This window comes from Armigeres subalbatus, chromosome 2 (assembly GCF_024139115.2).
Source record: "Armigeres subalbatus isolate Guangzhou_Male chromosome 2, GZ_Asu_2, whole genome shotgun sequence".
Lineage (NCBI taxonomy): Eukaryota > Metazoa > Arthropoda > Insecta > Diptera > Culicidae > Armigeres > Armigeres subalbatus.
In genome coordinates, this window is record NC_085140.1 from 76,806,811 (window position 1) to 76,831,358 (window position 24,548).

The following is a 24,548-nucleotide window of genomic DNA, read 5'->3' on the forward strand; positions in this document are numbered from 1 at the left end:
GCAACGAGATACAGATGACGACAGCAGATGATCATTGTTTTTCCTTGTTTCTAATGCAACGTACACACCAGTCAAGCAGTTTGACAAACATTGACTCCGCCCCCAAGAAAACGCTTCGGTTGCTGCTTTGCTGCTTTGAATAAACGTTCCATATTGGAACGTACATACGGTCAAGCAGTTTGACCAACACTGACTCCACCTCTCGTTTATACAAACATCCATTAAGTTTTACCAACAGCAGCACGAACAATCAATTTTTTCGACCAACAATATCACACACGAACGACGGAAGCGCCAACTTGAGCACCAACCATCAAAAAATATATGGGGGTTTGCTCAAATATGTTCGGCGAACCTTGACTCCGCCCCCGACAACTCAAACCAAAATCAAACCGTTTTAATTTTTTCCAACCGAGCCACCAACTGTCAAATGGTTGTTCGAACAACTTCACACACGTTCCAACAAAGCAGCAACCAAAGCGTTTTCTTGGGGGGCGGAGTCAATGTTCGTCAAACTGCTTGACTGGTGTGTACGCTGCATAACAAACACCGATTGTATTGCTTTCCGAGGATAATGTGAGGACAATGGTACTTCGATGTTCGATGCCTTGGTGCACCTGTTGGAGACTGTGTGGGCTTGAAAAAGTTGGTTTCCAAACGCATCGATTGGAGATCGTTGAACTTTATTTCGTTTAAAGTTACACTAAAAAGGAAATGGAAAGACTTAGCCATGCGGGCCTCTACTTGGCCGACTGGAATACGATTTAGAGAATTTTATTGCTGCTCAATCAGCACTTGGAAGCCGTAGTAGAATGCTTCAATCTTTTTTGTTTTTTCGCTGACTTAATTTTTGTTTGTATAACTTGTAGTATCACTGTTTCATTTGTGGTTTTGTATAAATGATGGGGGATGGGATGAACAGCGAAGTCATGAGATAAAATCCAGGAGCAGTTTCCCTATAATTATCTTAAACTTTGCTTTCGTCAAGTGTTACAACGGCTGTTGAAAGCAGTCTATAACATGGGTCGTTAGTCGTTATACCAATACGAATTAGAATAAGTTATCTTCATTGATACTACCACCATTGCGATTTGAATAATCATTCAATAAATACTATTTTTTTAAATATAACCATTGCACAGTACTGTCGCGTTACTATCTTGGTTTAGAATTGTTTTATTCAATTCCAACTTGTCGGTGACGGTACGGATGCTTCAAAACAATGGTCCCCCAAACATTATACGCGCTCCATATCAAGCCCATTTTCCATATCAATGTTAATCATTGACATTTATTAGCTTTCGTCCTGAAACAAAGAGCATGAATATAAATCAAATGAGGCTTTCACCTTCCGTTGTTCCTTCAGTTGGGGATCGAGAATTAAATTCCATGCAAAATTCAGATGTTAATAAACAGAATGGGTGGATCAAAACTGAAATTATATGCCTGGTGAACTGGTGAACTTTTCTCGTCTTTTTCAAGTTGGAAATCAAATATGTTGCTCTACATGAATGTGTTAAATTTCAACTTATTCCAGAAAAATGCATTCAGAGAAAATATCAAAAATCTCATTCTATACATACAATTACATTCACCGACATCATCTACATGTGCTAATCGCCGTTTGTACATTGTAACAAGCTGTATTTGATCAATTAATGAGTTACAATGTACAAGTTAAATAATTTAGATGGGTGGGTGAACTAACAAATTACCAACCGTTGGTCCAAGCTCTCAAAATAATCTAAAAAGTATTCAACGACTGATCTGTTTTGTCACGGGATGCCTTAAGGCAATTCTAATGATGATCAGCCGACGGCAGCCTTTACCATTATTGTGCAATGCTTTGCTTCGTTCTGTCATCCAGCACGCGTTACTTTATTGACGTGCGTAGAAAAGCGACCCGAAGGAGTTTTTCGTCCCTACCCAGAAGAAAGCTTGTGATTGATGTTGTTCCATTGGATGTTGCTGTACGTGTCAGCCAGAAAAACCTTGCAGAAATGAAAGAAGCAATTTCTCGAGGACCTCAAAGAAGAAAAAACAACACGGTAGATGATTGGAAACAGTGCTAACGGTTGAATTATTAAATAGTTTTCCTTACACGTTATTGTGAATTGAAATGTCTTGGATTTGGTATAACTAAAAGACAAGTGGAAGAGGAACAAATAGAGACAATTGGATTCAGTTTTACAAATCGTTAAGACAATACCTAACAATACTTAGGGAACATCCATAAATTAAGTAACGCTTAGAGGGAGAGGGGGGTTGCTTCAAGTGTGACGACCCATATAGAATTTCCAGATGCTTCATACAAAAAATGTGACAAAGGGGAGAGGGGGGATTGAAAATGACCAAATTTTACGTAACGCAATGGATCTTCCCTTAACTATGTATACTATTGGAAATTGTCAAATTCAGGCACTGAGCACACACACACTGAGCCTGAGCCATCCTCCCGTACAATAGCCACAGAGATCCTATCTTATCACTTAAAACTGCCCGAACTTTGTTGTTAAATAAACAAGCGATACCATTTCCTATAATGCTTCCACTCCCCGTACGTGTCTATGATTGCGTATACCACTGGCACTGACTGTCCCCGCCCGATGCGTCCGTTCAGTGAATTAATTAATAATGAGATCGAACCTGAAGTCAGTTTTTTTTTGTCGGATGAGGTGGCACGGAATGATCTGACCTGACGCCGCCCACGCGCGACAAAACAGCGACGACGACATTCATCCCAAGGTAAATAGAGTGTGACAGCCTGGCAAACATAGCAGTAGCAAAAGCAGTGTAAACACACCCGCTCCCATCCGCTACTATCTACCCCCGAAACTGTGCACACAAACATCAGGGTGTCTCTTTACCTTCCTGGATTCGTGTTATCTCTGAGTCAGCCCCGCAAGGTCTGATGATTATGTTTCCGAGGTTGAGGGTATGCGTTATCTATGCACATTGGATTTGATACACGTAGTATTTATGGGAAAGATGATAAAAGCACCGTCACTACTTTGCGTTTGCTGTTTCGTGAAATAAATAATTTTATGAAATCAAGAGCATTTTTGTAAGACCATTGTAAGAAACTTCGTTGAAAATCGAATGTGTCCGAACATGCTGTTTTGATACGACTCCCCACGACAAACCACGGCATTAACACACAGAAGGCAAATTTTGAAATTGAAAGAATCATAACTCTGTTCACCGTTCAATGTGAAATTTTGAGACAAAATCCAGTTTTTATTATTGTTTCGATTCCACTCAGAGTGGTGTCCAGATTCCGTATGGTTCCGGAATCATTCCAGATTCCGTTGGGGTACCTACGGTATGGCATTTGGGGTATTTCAACGAAAACTTTTTTTTTATATGGAGCTCTTTTCCCAAAATCAAAGCTATACTAAATACGGTTTTATTAGAGATTTTTTTGATTTTTTAAGTGCTTATAAGCATCTCCAGGATGTCTCCAAATGCCCCCGGGAAAGCATGTCAGTTTTTAGTCTAAAACATGTCATGTGACAGCTCTTTCTTCGTGATTTCTCACAGATAATCTTCTGGTACGTCGGAAAAGTCTGTAAGATCGCATTAACCACTTCCAGAACTGTATGGAGTGCCCCGAGGGAACCTGTAGGAATGGACATTTTCATTTGTTGATCCAAACATGTCATGCGACTGCTCTATCTTCATGATTTCTCATGAATAATCTTCTGGTAATTCCATTAAGGACGATTGATCTCACTGGCCACTTCCAGCATACTAAGTGGTGCCCCGGGGAAACCTGTAGAAGAGGACATTTCCTACTTGAGACCAAACGTATCAAGAGACAGTTATATATTCATGGATGTTCACAAATAAAGTTCTGGTAAGGCTGTAAAGTGTAAAACAACTCATTGGCCACTCCCGGAACATAACGGAGTGCCCCGGCGGAACCTGTAGAAATAGCTCTATCTTCATGGTTTCTCACGAATAATCATCTAAAGATCTTATATCGGACAATTGACCTCATCGGCCACTTCCAAAATACCACGGAGTACCCAGGGGAACCTGTAAAAAGAGACTTTCCAATTTAAGAGCAATATGTGTCATGCGACAACTCATTCTTCATGGTTTTTCACAAAATTGCGTCTGGTAAGTCTGTAAAGTGTAAGAGATTCGCCACTTCCGGAACATCTTAGGAATGGACATGCTCCGGGGGAACCTGCAGGAATGGACATTTTCATTTTTGCACTAAAACATGTCACGCGACTGCTCTATCTTCATGGTTACTCAAGAAATATCATTTGATGATCTTATAAAAAATGACAATTGACGTCATTGGGCACTGTCGAAATATCACTTAGTATCCCGGTGGAACGTACAAAACCTGATATTTCCATATTTAGAGCAAAACGTGGCCTGGGACAGCTCGTTATTCATGGTTATACACAAATAATTTACTGGTAAGTCTGTAAAGTGTGGAACAATGGTTGCTTGAGGAGCATTATAAATATAAAATAAGTATTAGATACAAATTTTGTCCCGTGACAGAGGATGAAAGTGTGCAATTGTTTATTTTTGGGTTTGTTATCACTTTCAACTCGGTGATTTAAAGGAATATGATTAATTTATCGGCTAGTCGCTATTCTTCGCATATATTTATTAAAATAATTTAGAAATTTTAATTTTAATATAAAGCACAACATCCTTTCTTTTACTGCCTTTCATGCGAAATTGATCAAAGAACCCCCGATTCTTTTATTTGGATTCCTGAAATTTTTTTTTTTTTTTTAACTAATTTTATTTGCTAATTATCTAATACATGCATTCATCTCTTAGACTAGGTGTTCCATGTTTTCTTAACACTATCATCCTTATTTGTTATGTTACGCTTTTAGTTATTATTAATACATTTCAATTGCCTCTGGCAGTTAGAATGTTTTCCTCTGGTTGAATTGAACCATGTAGGAATTACAATGTTTTCAACTTAAACTAAACTTAACCTATTTTATACTAAGGGTACAAGGAGTTAATCGTTGCAATAGAAGATTGCAACGATTTTTGTCTAAAATTGGAAATTATTTTGTTGGACATTTGTTGCAATGTCTCAATATTAGAAATTCTATGAAGTTCATTGGTACTATACCACGGAGGCAACTTCAGAATCATTTTCAAAATTTTATTTTGAATCCTCTGGAGTGCCTTCTTTCTGGAATTGCAGCAACTAGCCCATATTGGCACAGCATACAACATGGCAGGTCTAAAAATTTGTTTGTAAATCAAAAGTTTGTTCTTAAGACAAAGTTTTGATTTTCTGTTTATAAGTGGATATAGGCACTTAATATATTTGTTACATTTGGCTTGAAGGCCTTCAATGTGATTTTTAAAAGTTAATTTTTGATCTATCAGAAGTCCTAAATATTTAGCTTCGCTAGACCAATTAATTGGAACCCCATTCATAGTGACAATATGTCTGCTGGAAGGTTTCAAATAAGAAGCTCTCGGCTTATGTGTGAAAATTATAAGCTGAGTTTTGGAAGCATTCGGGGAAATTTTCCATTTTTGCAAGTAAGCGGAGAAAATATCCAAACTTTTTTGCGATCTACTACAAATGACACGAAGGCTTCGCCCTTTGGCTGAGAGGCCCGTGTCATCTGCGAACAAAGATTTTTGACACCCTGGTGGTAAATCAGGTAAGTCAGAAGTAAAAATGTTATACAATATGGGCCCCAGTATGCTGCCTTGGGGGACACCAGCCCTTACAGGTAATCTATCAGATTTAGTATTCTGATAGTTTACCTGCAGCGAGCGATCTGATAAATAATTTTGGATCAGTTTAATGATGTACAGAGGAAAATTAAAATTCATCAATTTTACAATCAAACCTTCATGCCAAACACTGTCAAATGCTTTCTCTATATCAAGAAGAGCAACTCCAGTCGAATATCCTTCAGATTTGTTGAGCCGAATTAAGTTCGTAACTCTTAATAACTGATGAGTGGTTGAATGCCCATGGCGAAAACCAAATTGCTCATCAGTAAAAATAGAATTGTCATTAATATGAACCATCATTCTATTTAAAATAATCTTTTCAAACAGTTTGCTTATTGAAGAAAGCAAACTGATTGGGCGATAACTAGAAGCCTCAGCTGGATTTTTGTCCGGCTTCAAAATTGGAACAACTTTGGCGTTTTTTCATTTATCTGGGAAGTATGCCAATTGAAAACATTTGTTAAATAAATTAACCAAAAAGGATAAAGAGCTCTCAGGAAGTTTTTTGATAAGTATGTAGAAAATACCATCATCACCCGGGGCTTTCATATTTTTAAATTTTCTAGTAATAGATCTCACTTCATCCAAATTAGTTCCCAACGAAGGGTCAAAAACATTATCTCGATTGAGAATATCTTCGAAGCTCCGTGTAACCTGATCCTCAATTGGACTAGTGAGACCTAGACTAAAATTATGGGCACTCTCGAACTGCTGAGCAAGCTTTTGAGCCTTTTCGTCATTTGTTAATAAAATTCTATTTCCCTCTTTCAGCGCTGGAATTAGCTTTTGAGGTTTTTAAGAATTTTTGTTAATTTCCAAAAGGGTTTCGAACTGGGATCCAACTTCGAGACATTATTCTCAAAGTTGGTATTTCTCAGAATAGCGAAACGTTTTTTAATTTCATTTTGCAAATCTCGCCAAATAACTTTCAACGCGGGATCGCGAGTTCTTTGGTATTGCCTTCTTCTCACATTTTTAAGACGGATCAGTAGCTGAAGATCGTCGTCAATAATAATGGAGTTGAATTTAATTTCACATTTAGGAATTGCAATGCCTCTGGCTTCGACAATTAAATTTGTCAAAGATACGAGAGCATTATCAATATCACTTTTGGTATCGAGATAATTAAAAGTAGAGCTGATTGGATTATAAATGGCTTCTTGTGAGATTTCAAATGTCACAGGAAGGTGATCAGAGTCAAAGTCAGCATGAGTTACCAATTGGCCACACAGCTGACTTGAATCCGTTAAAAGTAAATCAATTGTAGAAGGATTTCGACTGGAAGAAAAACAAGTTGGTCCATTGGGATATTGAATAGTATAATATCCCGCAGAACAATCTTCAAATAAAATTTTACCATTGGAATTGCTTTGAGCATTATTCCATGAACGGTGTTTGGCATTGAAGTCACCAATTACGAAGAATTTTGATTTGTTGCGAGTCAGAATTTGAAGATCAGCTTTCAACAAATTCTTTTGCTGCCCATTGCATTGAAAAGGCAAGTAGGCTGCAATGAAGGAAAATTGTCCAAAATTTGTTTCAATAGAAACTCCCAAGGTTTCAAAAACTTTGGTTTCAAACGAAGAAAATAATTTATGTTTGATACGTCTATTGATGACAATGGCGACCCCACCACAGGCGCTGTCAAGACGATCATTTCTGTAGATAAAATAGTTTGGATCTCTTTTAATGGAGAGTCCGGGCTTTAAATAAGTTTCTGTTATAATGGCAATATGCACATTATGAACTGTTAGGAAGTTGAATAATTCATCTTCCTTACCCTTTAGAGAGCGGGCATTCCAATTTAGAACTTTCACACCATTATTTGGATCCATTGAAACGGAGTCCGATAACAATTTTTTGTGTGTACTTTATACCAACCTGAATAGCTTCAGGAATGGTATTTGCTTTGAACATTGCATCAATCATGTGATGCAATTGTTCAGTTAAAAAATCAAAATCGGATGCAGTCATGCTACCTGAATCGGCAACATGACCATTATTTTCCGTTGGGACATGGGTATAAACCTCATTTTGAGAAGAGAAATTTTGTCTACCAGCAGCGATGTTTGCATACGTAGGTACATTCGAAAAATTGGAATTTACTGAAGTGCTTGCTACCCGTTGACGAGCGGCAAAATTTGTTTGTGAATTGTGGTGGGTATGAATTGCTCGACCGGTAACCGGTTTCGAAATTTGAGCGTTTGAAAAATTTCTACCCGTCGAATCTGGGATCCGATTGGAATTTCCCGTCATCAATTTTGCACGGGAATTCAAAACTTTTTTGCGTGAAGGGCATTCCCAGGAATTTGGACATTCCCAGGATTTGTGATTGCCCCCACAGTTTGCGCACTTAAATTTATTGGAATCTTCTCTCACAGGACATGCGTCCTTGGCGTGAGAGGTTCCACCACAAATCATGCATTTAGCATCCATGTGACAATGTACTGGGTAGGGTTTTGGAAATTTTCTCCAGGCCTGCGGAAATGTTCCCATGTAACACGGACATGGGACATAATACAGGCCTTTTCCAAACTTTTCATATTATTTAGTTCACTTTTGTTAAAATGAACTAAATAAAATTCTTGAGAAATGCCCCTCTGGGAAGTACCAGAGTGGGATTTCTTTTTCATCTTAATTACTTGGACTGGTGAAAATCCAAGTAATTGAGAAATTTCAATTTTAATCTCACCAGTGATTTGTCATCACTGGGGAGACCTTTCAAGACGACTTTGAACAATCGCTCAGTTTTGTCGTCGTATGTGAAGAATTTATGGCGCTTCTCAGTTAAATAGTGAAGAAGACGTTTGCGATCGTCAAAGGATCCCGGTAAAACGCGGCAGTCACCCTTCCTAGCAATCTGAAATGAAACCTTGATCGCCTGAAGGTTACTCAAAATCTCATTCCGGAAGCCAGAAAACTCGGCAACAGATACCACAATTGGCGGAATCCTTTTTCGCATGAATCGAATCACCTGGGCTAGAGGTAGATTCGATTTGCTCAATTTCATCATTAATCAAATCGAACTGATTGCTCAGTTCGATTGGAGAAGAATTATTTCCGATATTAGAGTTAGAAGGAATATCTGAATTCTCCAGCTTCCTTCTATTTTTTCCGCGCTTGGGCAGGACGGTCTTGAAACCTTGTTTCTTTGAAGGAAGTGGAGAATTCAGAGACTCCCCCTTCCTCTTGTTTTGTTAATACTCATTGCTGAGCGTGGAGACGTGACCTTCTAAGAGGTTTTTTCCCAGAACGGTGTCCCTGCAGGATTACCACCGCTTGTCGGAATTTTACTTCCGCAAACGGGTCCAACGTAAAACGAAGGTACGGGTCCTTGCAAAGATCGTAACGGGATCAGTGGGTACAAATAGCGCTAAGAAGCACCGTTGAAATTAAAATAGCTTCGGGTAGTATTAAAAACTTCCTTCCGCAAAGAGAGAAAGAACCGCACAGCACGAAAGCACGATGCGGTCTGAATTCTTGAAATAGAAAAGGCGTTTGGTCTATGTCTTATGACGATCACTAACTTTTTCTTTCGGAAGCCTCCTTTCAAGAGGCTCGGAAGCCTCCTTTCAAGAGGCTCGGAAGCCTCCTTTCAAGAGGCTCGGAAGCCTCCTTTCAAGAGGCTCGGAAGCCTCCTTTCAAGAGGCTCGGAAGCCTCCTTTCAAGAGGCTCAGAAGCCTCCTTTCAAGAGGCTCGAAAGCCTCCTTTCAAGAGGCTCGGAAGCCTCCTTTCAAGAGGCTCGGAAGCCTCCTTTCAAGAGGCTCGGAAGCCTCCTTTTAAGAGGCTCCTTCCAAAAGGCTCGGAAGCCTCCTTTCAAGAGGCTCGGAAGCCTCCTTCCAAGAGGCTCGGAAGCCTCCTTCAAAAGGCTCGGAAGCCTCCTTTCAAAAGGCTCGGAAGCCTCCTTCCAAGAGGCTCAGAAGCCTCCTTCCAAGAGGCTAGGAAGCCTCCTTCCAAGAGGCCCGGAAGCCTCCTTTCAAGAGGCTCAGGAAGCCTCCTTTCAAGAGGCCTGGAAGCCTCCTTCAAGAGGCCTCAGAAGCCTCCTTTCAAGAGGCCTGGAAGCCTCCTCAAGAGGCCCGGAAGCCTCCTTTCAAGGCTCGAAGCCTCCTTTCAAGAGGCTCAGAAGCCTCCTTTCAAGAGGCTCAGGAAGCCTCCTTTCAAGAGGCCTGGAAGCCTCCTTTCAAGAGGCTCAAGCCTCCTTTCAAGAGGCTCTGGAAGCCTCCTTTCAAGAGGCCCGGAAGCCTCCTTCAAGAGGCCCGGAAGCCTCCTTTCAAGAGGCCTGGAAGCCTCCTTCAAGAGGCTCAGGAAGCCTCCTTTCAAGAGGCCTGGAAGCCTCCTTTCAAGAGGCCTCAGGAAGCCTCCTTTCAAGAGGCCTCAGCCTCCTTTCAAGAGGCCTCGGAAGCCTCCTTCAAGAGGCTCCGAAGCCTCCTTCAAGAGGCCTCAAGCCTCCTTTCAAGAGGCTCAGAAGCCTCCTTCAAGAGGCTCAGCCTCCTTTCAAGAGGCTCAGAAGCCTCCTTTCAAGAGGCCTCAGCCTCCTTCAAGAGGCCTGGAAGCCTCCTTCAAGAGGCCTGGAAGCCTCCTTCAAGAGGCCTGAAACCTCCTTCAAGAGGCCTGGAAGCCTCCTTTCAAGAGGCCTCAGGAAGCCTCCTTTCAAGAGGCTCGAAGCCTCCTTTCAAGAGGCTCAGAGCCTCCTTTCAAGAGGCTCGAAGCCTCCTTTCAAGAGGCTCGGAAGCCTCCTTTCAAGAGGCTCAGAAGCCTCCTTTCAAGAGGCTCGGAAGCCTCCTTTCAAGAGCTCAGGCCTCCTTTCAAGAGGCTCTGGAAGCCTCCTTTCAAGAGGCTCAGAAGCCTCCTTTCAAGAGGCTCAGGAAGCCTCCTTTCAAGAGGCTCAGGGAAGCCTCCTTTCAAGAGGCCTGGAAGCCTCCTTTCAAGAGGCTCAAGCCTCCTTTCAAGAGGCTGGAAGCCTCCTTTCAAGAGGCCTGGAAGCCCTGCTTTCAAGAGGCTTGGAAGTCTCCTTCAAGAGGCCCCGAAGCCTCCTTTCAAGAGGCTCGGAAGCCTCCTTTCAAGAGGCTCGGAAGCCTCCTTTCAAGAGGCTCGGAAGCCTCCTTTCAAGAGGCTCGGAAGCCTCCTTTCAAGAGGCTCGGAAGCCTCCTTTCAAGAGACTCGGAAGTCTCCTTTCAAGAGGCTCGGAAGCCTCCTTTTAAGAGGCTCGGAAGCCTCCTCCAAAAAAGGACGCAAAAATAAACGTTTTAATTTTAAATCCCAATTGATTGATGTGAAAATAGTTTTAATACATCAAATAAAGTTTATATTTCTATTTTATTTCATTTTGCGATTCGATTTAACGCGTAATTTAATTTGCATTACATAGTGTACACGCCACGTTAATCTCCTCGGCCCTCCTAACACCGAGCGAGTCATTCTGAGCTCTTGGTTCCCTATGTTTATGTTTTGGTCCGAGTTCCGAGATCCTTCAGGACTTCTGCTGACCAGCTTCTGAATGTTTTGGATTGAAGCCCTTCTTAGACTTTTGCTGACCCGCCCGATAAATTCGGTACGACGCTACCCACGTTTAACGCAGCCAATTCATGATCCCACGGTGCCACGCGACTTATACAACCGATGCATGGATCCCGTACTGCGATTACGTCGTCGAGGATGACAATTGGTCAAATGGGGGTGACAATGGGTCATTGTTTCAACTACAAAGAATCCTTGTAGAAAAGATTTAATATATCTGAGGACAAGAAAACTTAATTATATGAGACCTTTTTGAACGACTTTGTCATCTGACCTGACCTCCAGACTGTCGGTGAAGGCGCTGACCCATTCTCACCCCCGACCCATTGTCCCCCCGACGACGGTACTCAATTAGTTGGTCTTTGATAAAGTTTTTGGGACAAGTTAATCGACACCAAGTTGTAGATCTGGAACTTTTCCTGGGTCTATGACCCGTTGGTTAATAGTGGGAACTGTAACTGCTGGTAGAAGTATCAGTCAGTAACCTGCAATGAAGTATAGGGAGCCCTACTATTGTGCTTTCTTTGTGACTAGTGAGCTTATGGTCCCAGTGCGATTCCACTGTGCATCTTCCGTCTACAGCGAGGTGTCTGATACTACCTAGTATTGCCACATAAAATCCGCTGCTTGAATGAAAACTTAGAAATGGTTTAAAAATTGAAATTGAATTTAGTTTTTATTTGAATTCTGTATCATCTGGCCTTTCTAAAATATGTACTTTACCCCTAAATTTCGAAAAAAAAACTTTTTCAAAACAAAAAAATAATGTTTTTAAAAACATCGAAAATTCCCGGGATCCCGGGATTTCCCGGGATATACAAGAATTTTCATCCCGAATCCCGGGACACCATAAATGGCCGGGAAATGGAAACTCTAGCTCGGAAGCCTCCTTTCAAGAGGCTCGGAAGCCTCCTTTCAAGAGGCTCGGAAGCCTCCTTTCAAGAGGCTCGGAAGCCTCCTTTCAAGAGGCTCGGAAGCCTCCTTTCAAGAGGCTCGGAAGCCTCCTTTCAAGAGGCTCGGAAGCCTCCTTTCAAGAGGCTCTGGAAGCCTCCTTTCAAGAGGCTCTGGAAGCCTCCTTTCAAGAGGCTCGGAAGCCTCCTTTCAAGAGGCCCGGAAGCCTCCTTTCAAGAGGCCCGGAAGCCTCCTTTCAAGAGGCTCGGAAGCCTCCTTTCAAGAGGCTCGGAAGCCTCCTTTCAAGAGGCTCGGAAGCCTCCTCTCAAGAGGCTCGGAAGCCTCCTTTCAAGAGGCTCGGAAGCCTCCTTTCAAGAGGCTCGGAAGCCTCCTTTCAAGAGGCTCGGAAGCCTCCTTTCAAGAGGCTCGGAAGCCTCCTTTCAAGAGGCTCGGAAGCCTCCTTTCAAGAGGTCAGAAGCCTCCTTTCAAGAGGCTCGGAAGCCTCCTTTCAAGAGGCTCGAAAACCTGTTTTCAGTTTCAGCGAGTTTCTTATGCAGAACTGTTTCAAAATCTGTCATCCGCTGGTTGGGTAAATAGTAAACGGAACAAAATTTTAATTTTTGAGAAAAAATAAAGTCCTGTCACATGCTTGGCAAGTCCCTAGTCTAGCCCTTCGAAATGCTGCCCATATTGTCTAACAATATTTTGGAAACACCTCATACCCCTACTACCAAATATGGGTGTGTACACTTGAAAGTGCATACATAAATAGAAAACGCAATTTTCCGATACTCGGAGTCAGCGCCAAAATGTGTGTGTGTAATACGAGTGCGTGAAGGGGCTGGAGAGGAGAGTCAGTTTGAAGAGGTGCTTGTTGATATTTGGACCGTGAATCAGATAGCAAATTAACCGTAAACATACCGAAAAGTTTGGAAGCTATTATTGATAAAAGCCGGTACGTTTGGAAAGCCGATCAGTTGTTTGCCAGAGTCAATAAACAAATTTCGTTTACTTTATTTTGAATTAATGCATAACGTGATAACAATGTAATACATTTGGTCACAAGAAGATCTTCCTATATCAGTCAGTGTTTTTTAATGTTAAATGAGTCTTCTATGGATCGAGTAGCGGTGTATAAATAAACTTGGTAGAAAGTTCAGAGTCTTAGAAGTCTTTCAACTCATGAAATAATGAATCACTAAACTGCCGCTAACCGCAAGTCGAGCACATCTGTATATGGGGCTCCACTTGCTGTTAGCGGCAGTAAACGGTGAGAACATTTATTCAAAATTGTTGGTTGAATATTTTCTTATTTGCTAGCTAGTCAGCTGAATCAAAAAAGACTGCTTAAAATAGCATTTGCTGCGAATCAACCGCGAAAATGTTCCTGTAATCACTGTATAGCGTTCGTTAAACTGGCACATGCCCCTAATGATAGCTGATTCCGATTAAAAATCTAAAAACTTTGCCGAAGGATCCCGGGAAAAGCAACTCGTTCCCCTTGATAGGAATTTTAATAAATTCCAAAACCAGAGTATGATTTGCACGCGGAAATCGTAGCATCGTGATTATGATGTGCAATGTTTTCTCAAGAAATGAGTCAAATTGAGATGTCATTACCATGAAACGTTTATTCAGAATTAATTTTACGCCATTTATTATTGGAAGGTGTTTCACAGAGCTTAGACATAAACTTATATTTTCATTCTGAAGACCCGTCGTCCTAGTAAAATAAAATTATTATCACATTGCAAAAGCGGTTTGAAACCAAGCAGCGACTTGAGCTTCGCATAAACGGAATATTTAAACAAGATGAAAAATCCGTTTTATCATCATCCCGACCACATTGTGTTTGCGTGTCGTGTCTGTTTGCGTTTTCTTGGTCCCACGGTGGATATTTTCCCGTTTCAAGAAAAAGGTATACGATACTTGACGTGAAAACGGAAAAGAAGTATGTCAGTGACAGTGACATTGGAAATTATTTATTACGTGTCACTGCAAGTCGAGCTCCTGACACCCATGGAGACCGGTGTTGGATAATTTATAGGTATCAACTAGGATGATAAAACTTTAACTTTTTTTTTGCTAAACTACAATTGGCTCCAACACGGGTAAAGCAACATTTCTGTGAGATAAATTTCAACCAGAAGTGGCACACTTTATTTTCTAAATAAAATTCATAAATCCACTAAACTTTATTTTAAGAAGACTATGTTGTACAGTGGAAGTTTGTGTTTTTCCTTTTCCATTTCTATGACATAGATACTTGATCGAAACGAATTGCGGAACGATGATCTTAATTTTAATTAAGCTCTGAAAGTCCTAGTGCTTGAACATAAAAATAGAAATTATTGACTGTTTTACCTCCATGAATTTTCTGACAATGAAATGCAAAATTCGACCATTGTACGAATGTTGTTTTGATATATTAAAACTTCATGCACGCATAACTATTATGGTACCTTTAGTCCACTGAGTATGCTATCTTAATTGCACATTGCTTTGAATATTGTTTGAGTAATCAAAAAATAAAACCACACACCCATCCTTGAAGTGACAATTTCGCTTCTGTAAACAAACCAAACTGAACTTACCTCTGATCTCTGAAAAGTTGATGAAATTCTGACTCATTTCTGCTGCCGCTAACTCTGTTTCAACTTCTGAATCCAATAACCGATGCTTTCCTGTGATTTATTTTTGCTTGTTTCTCCGCCCGTCCGTGTTCACTGGAAGCGTTGCGATCAATTTTCTATCTACACTCCCGCGAAAATAAACCCACCACACGGATAGCGTAGGGAAGGGAGGCTACAAATCACTTGGATTTTACTTTCTACACACTGCTGCGGAGGCGACACACGAGTAGAAAATGCCAAAACACAAAATATTCTTCTCGAACGAACCCACCGCCGTTGGTGAAGTTGGAAGTTGGACGCCGCCGGGCGTTGGGGCGGAAAATGGACAAGTGGGAGGTCCCTCGGCTCCGCTCAAAGAAGCGATCAGCTGACTCGAGCCGATTTTCCGCTTATTTCCGTCGTCTTCGTCGGCAAGCACACAGTCCGGGTAGGCACAAATAACGACCGAGAACAACAACACCAATATCAATCACAGGCACAGCGGGCGCTCACTCAAAATACAAAAGTGGGTGTGTGCGCTACTTGGACGTTCGCAGTAGGAGGGCGGCGGGCGGCGATGGGGCTTATTTCCCACTTGTTTTTTTTTGCGGTCGGTAGGGGCGGAAGAACTGGACAAGGTGTTACGTTGAGGAAAAGGGGAAACACCACTATTCGGAAATTTTGTTTTTTTTTTGTAAATCAAATTCGTTTTTATCACTGCTTTAAGTTAGGCTTTTGCACTTCTGGATACATCACTACTAGTTCCGAAGACTAATGCCACTGCCGCTGGATGTTGTCGAACATAAATTACATAAACGGTTTCATTCTACGATTTTCCTGCTCTGCTCACTACTCGCTCATTCACTTTGGTGCTGTTGGAAAACTGCACTATTTGGCGCACTGTTGCTCTCTTCGTGGACGTTCTTCGAGAAGCGTAGATTCCTTTTTCCGTACACTTGATGCTCCACTCCAAATAGAAGATAGTTGTAGTTAAAATTCTCAGGTTAAAATAGTCGATGAAGAAAAACCGAAACCTGTATGGGTACGAAATGTCGAACTGCAACACACTTCGCTTTAAACCGAGCTACGCCACCGATTGAAGAAGAGTACGAGCGTGAAAATTCTTCGCCGAAGAGTTCGTAGCGATATGGCGGTGTCACGAGTTGTTTGTTTCATCTGTTGTTTCCGTAATCAATGCCACCACGATGCATCACCGAGCGGGCCGCGTCAGACATCGAGCAAAGGAGATCAATGTTGTTTGTCGTTCATGTGTCGGATTTTGAAAGCTGTTAATTTCCAAGGTCAAATGGTGGGCTTCGACGATTGGACTCTATGCTTGAGAATGAAACTAATTTTTGAATAATTTTGATCAATTAATTAGTGCCAGCTGTATTGACGTGATGAATAAATTGAAGATTTGGATTACATATCCTGAGGGAGTAAATTAAGCTATTTTATGTGAACAGTTTAGAGAAATGCCAGTAAATTTGCTAAAAAAGCACAATGAATTTACATCGCTCAATAAAGTCACTCTATGTAAAAATCTCCGAAATAGGATAGAATGATAAATTGATGAAACTAATCCATGTGAAAAGCACCAATTGTCATACACGAATTCCTGTGTACGACCAAACCCAGTCACATATAAGTTGCTGCAACCAAATCGGCCTAAAATGTGCTACTCGAGTAGTGAGTGTTCCTAAAATACTTCTTGGTAGAAAACCGTGCTAACACAGGCCCAGGTATTACATTTTTGGGCGTATGGCGATTTTACTACCGAATGGTCCAGTGTCACATAATTCATTTCAGTGGCGTAGCCAGAAAATTGGTCTGGGGGGTTTTCTAAACTTTTTAATTTAAGAGGGTTCGAAAAAAAATCTTCTAATCTCTGCGGGGAGGTGGGGTCTATGTCCAAAACCATCCCCGTGGCTACGCCACTGATTCATTTATATAATGCTTCTACAGTTATCTTCAAAACCACAATAAATACTCCAATAAAATACAAAATATTAAATGCTTTCTGAGCTTATGAGCTTTACCTTTTGTACATAGATTTAACGTATAGATTTCTCTTTTTTACTGGATCCTGTCAAAACTAGTGTAGAAAGAACATAAAAGGCATTGAAGTATTTTTTGGATTAATTGCATATTATTCGGCAACTCGGCCGTACGAAAACCATTTTTTTGTTAAATATCTTGGCTGTGCATATGCACAGCATATGTTTCGAAATGGACAAATTGATATGAAATTTGCGAAAAAGAATCCACGTGTCTTGGAGGGACTCGAACCCTCAACCTCCTACTCTCTAGATAGGCGTGATAACCCCTACACAACAAGACCACTTAAAGGTCACGTTTGCGGAAAAGCCATCAGAATCCGAGTACCAACCTCCACCGCGGTTAGCTCTCTTTTTTGCAAATTGAATATCTTTCGGATGCTTGATTTGCCCAATCTCCACATTTGCTTTACTGTTGTATATCCACAGCCAAGCGAGTGCACATTGTTTATTAAACGAGAGGATCGCACTCCATGCCCCCCAGCAACGGACTGGGCGGGACGGTATAGAATGCGAATTCAATCGCACTCTGCTGTGCCAAAGGCTTGCTTGGCTAAAGCATTTGATGAGTTTGATTGCCTTTACGTAAACGGTCGCGTGTACTCAGACGACTAATGACGGTGAAAGACCGACACTTGATTACAATTAATTGCATATTATTCGGCAACTCGGCCGTTATCGGGGTTATCACGCCTATCTAGAGAGTAGGAGGTTGAGGGTTCGAGTCCCTCCAAGACACGTGGATTCTTTTTCGCAAATTTCATATCAATTTGTCCATTTCGAAACATATGCTGTGCATATGCACAGCCAAGATATTTAACAAAAAAATGGTTTTCGTACGGCCGAGTTGCCGAATAATATGCAATTAATTGTAATCAAGTGTCGGTCTTTCACCGTCATTAGTCGTCTGAGTACACGCGACCGTTTACGTAAAGGCAATCAAACTCATCAAATGCTTTAGCCAAGCAAGCCTTTGGCACAGCAGAGTGCGATTGAATTCGCATTCTATACCGTCCCGCCCAGTCCGTTGCTGGGGGCATGGAGTGCGATCCTCTCGTTTAATAAACAATGTGCACTCGCTTGGCTGTGGATATACAACAGTAAAGCAAATGTGGAGATTGGGCAAATCAAGCATCCGAAAGATATTCAATTTGCAAAAGAGAGCTAACCGCGGTGGAGGTTGGTACTCGGATTCTGATGGCTTTTCCGCAAACGTGACCTTTAAGTGGTCTTGTTGTGTAGGGGTTATCACGCCTATCTAGAGAGTAGGAGGTTGAGGGTTCGAGTCCCTCCAAGACACGTGGATTCTTTTTCGCAAATTTCATATCAATTTGTCCATTTCGAAACATATGCTGTGCATATGCACAGCCAAGATATTTAACAAAAAAAAAAAAATATTTTTCGGATGTTCAATCCTCAAATAGATCAGTAAATACGTCTAGAAACGATATGTCATGAACTAAGAAATATGTCCAAAAATAAATACTAAAACATAAAATGATCGAATTTGAATAAACGTTAACTATTTCAGTGTCTCCAAAACGTCCTGGAGTTCAGAACATGCGATCTATCCGATCAATCAGTTCTGAATGTTGCATCCGACATTGCAAAAACCTTGGTTATTCGTCATCGTTTTGGAGTACCCCGAAAGACTCGTTCTCTTGGAAATTGATCACTTGCTTCACGTTCGGGATGATTAAACTTGATCGAATATTAAGAATTATCAAGCAATGTGGTATAGGATTCAATTATTTCGGATTTATTTACATGCTCTTAGACGCGAAATGTAACCCAAGGATTCGAACCAAATTTAGTTGCATTATAAGTAGCAGAAACCTCTATACCACTGTGGTGAGCTGGAAGGACTAGTTTGAGCATCACCACATGCCTGTCTGCCTAAAAAGATCATTTCCATGTTTCTTTTCGAGAGGATGTAATACATTTTCATTACATCCTAAGCATTGTTGCGCCAACGGCAGGCAGTTGGTCCTGCATGTGAAGAAACATTGAGATAAGAAAGCAAAGAGAATGGTTGCTACCTGCTTGAGGGTAAGCAATCGTACTCTTGAGTTTAGGTCAAGTTATTTTTATAATAATAAAGGCAGTCTTAGAAGAACCATAGACGAGTTCAGATTAATTTATATCACAGCCACCGCGGCATCCTTTTTGGGTGTTAGTCCGGCCGCGTTTACCATACCACACTATTGCTGCTAGGATAGCCGAAAAGATTATTTGGCAGAAAAAGAAGAAATGAGAAATGAGGAGCGAAAGTAGGCCCTCTCACTTCTCCCTTTGCACAGTGAGAAGTGAGAGGTGAGAAATGGGGAGTGAGACGTCTCACTTCTCACACCTTATTTCTTATTTCTAACATCTCACTGCGAAAATGATGAAAGGCGAGATGAGTTGTGAGAAATAAGAAGTGAAAAATTGAGAGTGATAAGTGTATAGTGCGAAGTGCGAAGCAAGACGTCTCACTACTCAATCCGAAGTTCTCACTTTTCAAAGTGAGAAGTAAAAAATGAGGAGTGAAAAGTGAGACGGTTCACTTCTCACTTTTCACTAATCATGGATTATTTCTGACTGCAAAAAGTGAGAAGTACGAACAGCGAAATGAGAAATGATGATAGATAAGTGGGTAGTGAGACGTCTTACTTCTCACTCTTATTTCTCACTTCTCAATTCCCACTGTGAAAAGTGAGAAGAGCTAAATGAGGAGTGAAACGCCAAACTTTCCACTCCTCATTTCTTACTTCTCACGGTAGGAAGTGTGTGTTGAAATGAAATGAAAGCCATTTGGTCGAATGCCATTAGGCCGAACAAACCATTAGGCCGAAATCCATCTGGCCGAAAATCATTTGGCCAAAAAGGTCATTTGGCCGAAACGGTCGTTTGGCCGAAAGGGTTATTTGGCCGAAAAGATCGTTTGGTCGAATGGGTCGTTTGGCCGAAAGGGTCATTTGGCCGAAAGGGTCATTAGGCCGAAAGGGTAATTTGGGTGAATAGGTCATTTGAAAAGTGAGAAATTAGGAATGAGAAGTGAGACGATTCACTTCTCACTCCTCATTTCTCACTTCTTACAGTCAAAAGTGAGAAGTGAGACGTCTCACAACTCACTTCGCGCTCTTAATTTTTTTTACAGTGAGAAGTGATAAACGAGGAGTGAGAAGTGAGTTACAGTTACTTACAGTCAAAAGTGAGAAGCGCGAAGTGAGTAGTGAGACGTCTCACAACTCACTTCGCGCTCTTAATTTTTTTTACAGTGAGAAGTGATAAATGAGGAGTGAGAAGTGAGACGTCTCTCTTCTTACTCCTAATTTTTCACTTTTGTAATGACCTTTTCGGCTAAATGACCTATTCGCCCTAATGTCTTTTTTGGCCAAATGCCCTATTCGGTCAAATGACCCTTTCGGCCAAATGACCATTTCGGTCAAATGACACTTTCTTCCAAATGACCCTTTTGGCCAAATAACCCTTTTTGCCAAATAACCCTTTCGGCCAAACGACCCTTTCGGCCAAATGACCCTTTTGGCCAAACGACCCTTTCAGCCAGAAGGCCAAATGGTATATTCTAAATTAATGATTTCGTGTGTGTTATTTCTACGTGAAGTTAAACGATTTACAATGATATGGAAATGCTAATATCATCTTCCAAACTTGGACGTACATGTTCATGATAGAATTAGAGGCGAAAGTATAGAATTGATAATTCCGTTAAGATACGGCAGGCATGAAGAATGTTTTTATAGAAGTCGATTTGAAAGCGAGCGGAGGGCAATATTTGTGATGGCACATATCACACGACCTTCCTTCTGCCAAGCTCCCGTATAAAGGGGGAGGGAAGAATATCAATGTGGAAGCTGATATATCTCCACTGGCAAAAGGAAGGTGGTTTGACTTGCTCATATGCCATTGCGTGCGGAAGGATTTGCTATCGACGAGTACTGTCTCCAAATTTCTAATATGACATCAGCATTTAGTCGAATAGGATTTTTATTGCACAGTTGTGTTTTCTTATAGCGATTGTATATTCTGTCAAACAACTTTCGGCCTAGTGGCATTCGGCCAAATGACTTTCGGCGGAATGGGTTTAGGCCAAACGACCTTTTCCCCATTTCTCACCATCATTCCTTAAAATTACTTCTTAATTCTCACCGTGAAAAGTTAGAAGAGCATTGTGAGACGCCTCCTTCCTTACCCATAATTTCTTACTTCTTACCCATAATTTATTACTTCTCATTTCTCACTTTTCGCAGTGAGAAGTGAGATGCGAGAAATAATGAATGAGAAGAGGGACGAAAGACATCGCATATCTCACTCCTCATTTCTTACTTATCACTGTAAAAAGTGAGAAAAGCGAAGTGAGATGCCTCCTTTCTGACTTATCATATCTTACTTGTTTCACATTCGCATTGAGATGTGAGACATGATGATTGACAAGTGAAAAGTGAGACGTATCACTTCTCACGTCTCATTTCTCACTTCTCACTGTGAAAAATCGGAGGAGCGAAGTAAGAAGTAAGACGCTTTATTTATCATTCCTCATTTTTCTTTTTTCACTTTTCACAGTGGCCCTTTCTGCCAAACGACAGCTTCGGCCATTCGGCCAAACATAATTTTCGGCCATATGATCCATTCAGTCAAATGACCCTTTCTACCAGTTCCGCCAAACGGGATTTTCGACCACATGACATATGCGGCGGATGACATATTTGGCCAAATGACCTATGTATTCAGTCAAACGATCTATTCGGCCAAACGACCTATGCAGCAGATGACCCGTTCGGCCAGATGGGTTTCTGCCTAATGGTTCGTTCGTCCTAGTGGTAGTCGACCAAATGGCTTTGGGCCGAATGAATTTCGACCAGTAAGTAAGTAAGTAAGTAAGTCAAAAAGTCAATATAAGACATAAGATCCCATTCCGGCTAGTTCCGACATGTGATCCGAGTACTTTCTTATGAACTTGTTTAGCAATTCTAGTTCGATCAAACAACACGACTAGCCGTGTATCTCGCACTGTCAATTAACAGTGTCTCTACATAAGTAGAGTTAGTTTACCTTCGTTTGTTCCGCTTCGTTTTTACTCGAGCCTATGACAAGCGCGGTATCATCATCATCAAATGACATAGCCCGCTGTCATTTGTGGAATCAAATCGAGCGGCGCTGTTGCAATCCACAGATGATTATAAACGTTATCTTGCCATTGCGATGGGTCGCAATCGACAAAAGCCGTCGGCTTTTATCTTCTCCCAGTAAGAGAAGCTGAGTAAGAAAAACACTTTTCCGAGCGGGTCCAAGAGGCTACGGAAATATGCCAATATCCCGGATCCAAACGGTCCAACTGGAGAGGGGTCTGTCATTATGGCGGACCAGCTGGAGATAGGATTTGTCTTCGACATCATGGTTGAGTTTGAGTGCAAGCGGTACCGGCCAAAGGAGTGCATGCGGCACAATGCAACTACTGTGCTTTTGGTCATAGGGCACGTAACTGCCATACTAAGCCTCGTAGGAAGCCACGCATCCCAGAATTGCATCAACATGGACGAGAAAGCAGAGCGCTCAAGTTCGTTAAATGTAGGGCCAGCCACAGAAACAGCAGCCGTGACTGTACGAAATGCGTGGAGTAATTGAAGATCCGTAAGCAGTATCAACGAAAACCAGTCGTATATCGACGTTTTCCACCTCCGAAGACAGTGGACCATTATCCGTACGAACGATACAAAGTTCCGACGTTGGTACGACTTCAGCGATATCGTCAAGCATTCCGTCTGCCTGCCGTTGCCGCTGAGGCACCTCCGATTTCTAATGCTTCTCCCTCTGGATGGAGCAATGTTGGATCTAGTGCCTCCGCCAATCAATTGTGTGCTGACTCCTCGAAGTAAGTCACCAAGCCTTTCCGGAACGACAAACTCAGGCCGCTGATTCAGCGCGCCTTGAAGACTCCGTCAACATTCTGAATTGGAGCACTTGTTCTATCTAGAACAAAACCTATGAGTTACCTTTTTTCTCAATGATCACAACATTGACATCGCCATAATCGTCGAATCGCAGAATCAGTTCCAGACACGGGGCGTGGCAATTGCATTACGATGAAACGTCAACTGCCGTCTGTTACAGAGCTTTTGGTTCAAATTAATGGAGGCCATGAGATTGAAACTTCCGACGGTCACCTTAATCACAGCCTGATGTCCAAAACACGCCAACATCGAAGATGCTTCGGCAATTGATTTGCGTAACGACAGTAAGGCGACTCGACGACATGGACAACACTCTAGCTTTCACCTACTCAGTGACTGAGTAAAATTGTATTGTTCTCTCTTTCTATCCCACGGAAATTTTACTCAATTTCCGTCAAAACCAGGATTACTCATAGTTTTGAGTTGTCCTGCTTTTGACGGAAATTGAGTCAAATTTCCGTGGGATAGAAAGAGAGAACAATACAATTTTACTCAGTCACTGAGTAGGTGAAAGTTAGCGTGAATATATTATCGAAGCTGATTTCAATGCAAAGCAGCAAGCCTAGGAAAAATGCGAAGAAATCAAAACAGCACTATTCTGTAGCAAGATCTCAGCGATGCACAATGGACAAGATCTCAGCTAAGCCACTCACGAAAGGAAGTGGAAAACATCAGGCACATCAGCACTCTATTAGCTTGATGTTTTCCTTACCAACAGCGTGCCGCTGTTAAAAATTTGTCACGCGGGTGGTCTATTGTTTTCCACGCTGATTCAAAATTAAAGAAGTCCGCATGATGTTCCGTAGAAATTTCGATGATTTTTTGGAATTTCCGTGGATTTTTCCGCATTAGCGTAACTAGCCCCGATGCCTAGGCGAACAGCCCCTGCATCTATTTTCTCTAGTTTGAGCTTCTTTTCAAAAACTCTCGGACATTTTACCACCTCATTAAGCTATCTTAATGGTAATGTGATGAATACGATCCAACGGGAATTCTCCAAGGATTTCGATGAGAATTGTTTAGTGATTCCGACGGGATTGTTCCAGAGATTCCGACTGAAATATTGTAACAAATTTATTTTATACAAACATAAAGATAAACAATCAACACGTAACAAATAACAAATTAAAATAATGCACGTTCTCTCCTAGTGCCTTGAGAGAGACGGCTGGGTGGTGCCACTACGGGAAATGACGAGGTTTCATATGAGATTTTTGTCCATCAGCCAAATCCCACAAATATATTTTTATTGCGTATTGCGCTCTTTGTCTACAGCAATTAGTTTGCTGTTTTCATAGCTTTTTTTTTATGTCCTCATTTTGAACAATCTCCCGCGGAAAATTTGAAGAATTTTCGGTGTAAATTTCGAAGAATACTCAACAGAAACTTTCCGTGGATTTTCCGGACATTTTCCTGTTGAAACTTGAAACAATTTTCCTTAAAAATTCATAGTAGGAGCCGGCTAAAATGGCTTCCGGCATGACGCCGAAGCCGCTGCCGACGCTAACTAAAATTTTAACAAACGCCGCCGTCGCCAATTTTTGAACCGGCGCACACCTCTACATGAGTGTAAAGTTCTTCAATTACCTTGCAACGATCTTCAACCTGTGCTTCCTGATTAGCTACTTCTCCTCCGCCTGAAAATCTTCTAAGGCTATCCCGATAAAAAATCTGGAAAAGTACCGACCAAACCAACCTATTGCCGGTCGCCCAGACTTGTTCCGGTTGTGGTTTGTAAAATCATGCACCATGCTCCAAAGAGTGCAAATTAAATG

At 41.5% G+C, this 24,548-nt stretch overlaps 1 protein-coding gene across 12 annotated transcripts in view; it reads right to left on the reverse strand.

Annotated features, from left to right (window-relative positions):
- Positions 1–24,548, reverse strand: part of LOC134209273 (calcium-binding protein E63-1) — a 370,945-nt gene that overhangs the window by 121,846 nt on the left and 224,551 nt on the right. The window contains exon 2 of one of the 12 annotated variants that reach the window (XM_062685265.1): positions 14,745–15,796. The exons of 10 other annotated variants lie outside the window; for them this stretch is intronic. In XM_062685265.1, coding sequence (XP_062541249.1) covers positions 14,745–14,781 — 37 coding nt within the window. In that variant the 5' untranslated portion in view covers positions 14,782–15,796. Of the gene's footprint in view, positions 1–14,744; positions 15,997–24,548 lie in introns of those variants that run through there. One more of the 12 variants, XM_062685264.1, reaches the window with a different exon arrangement.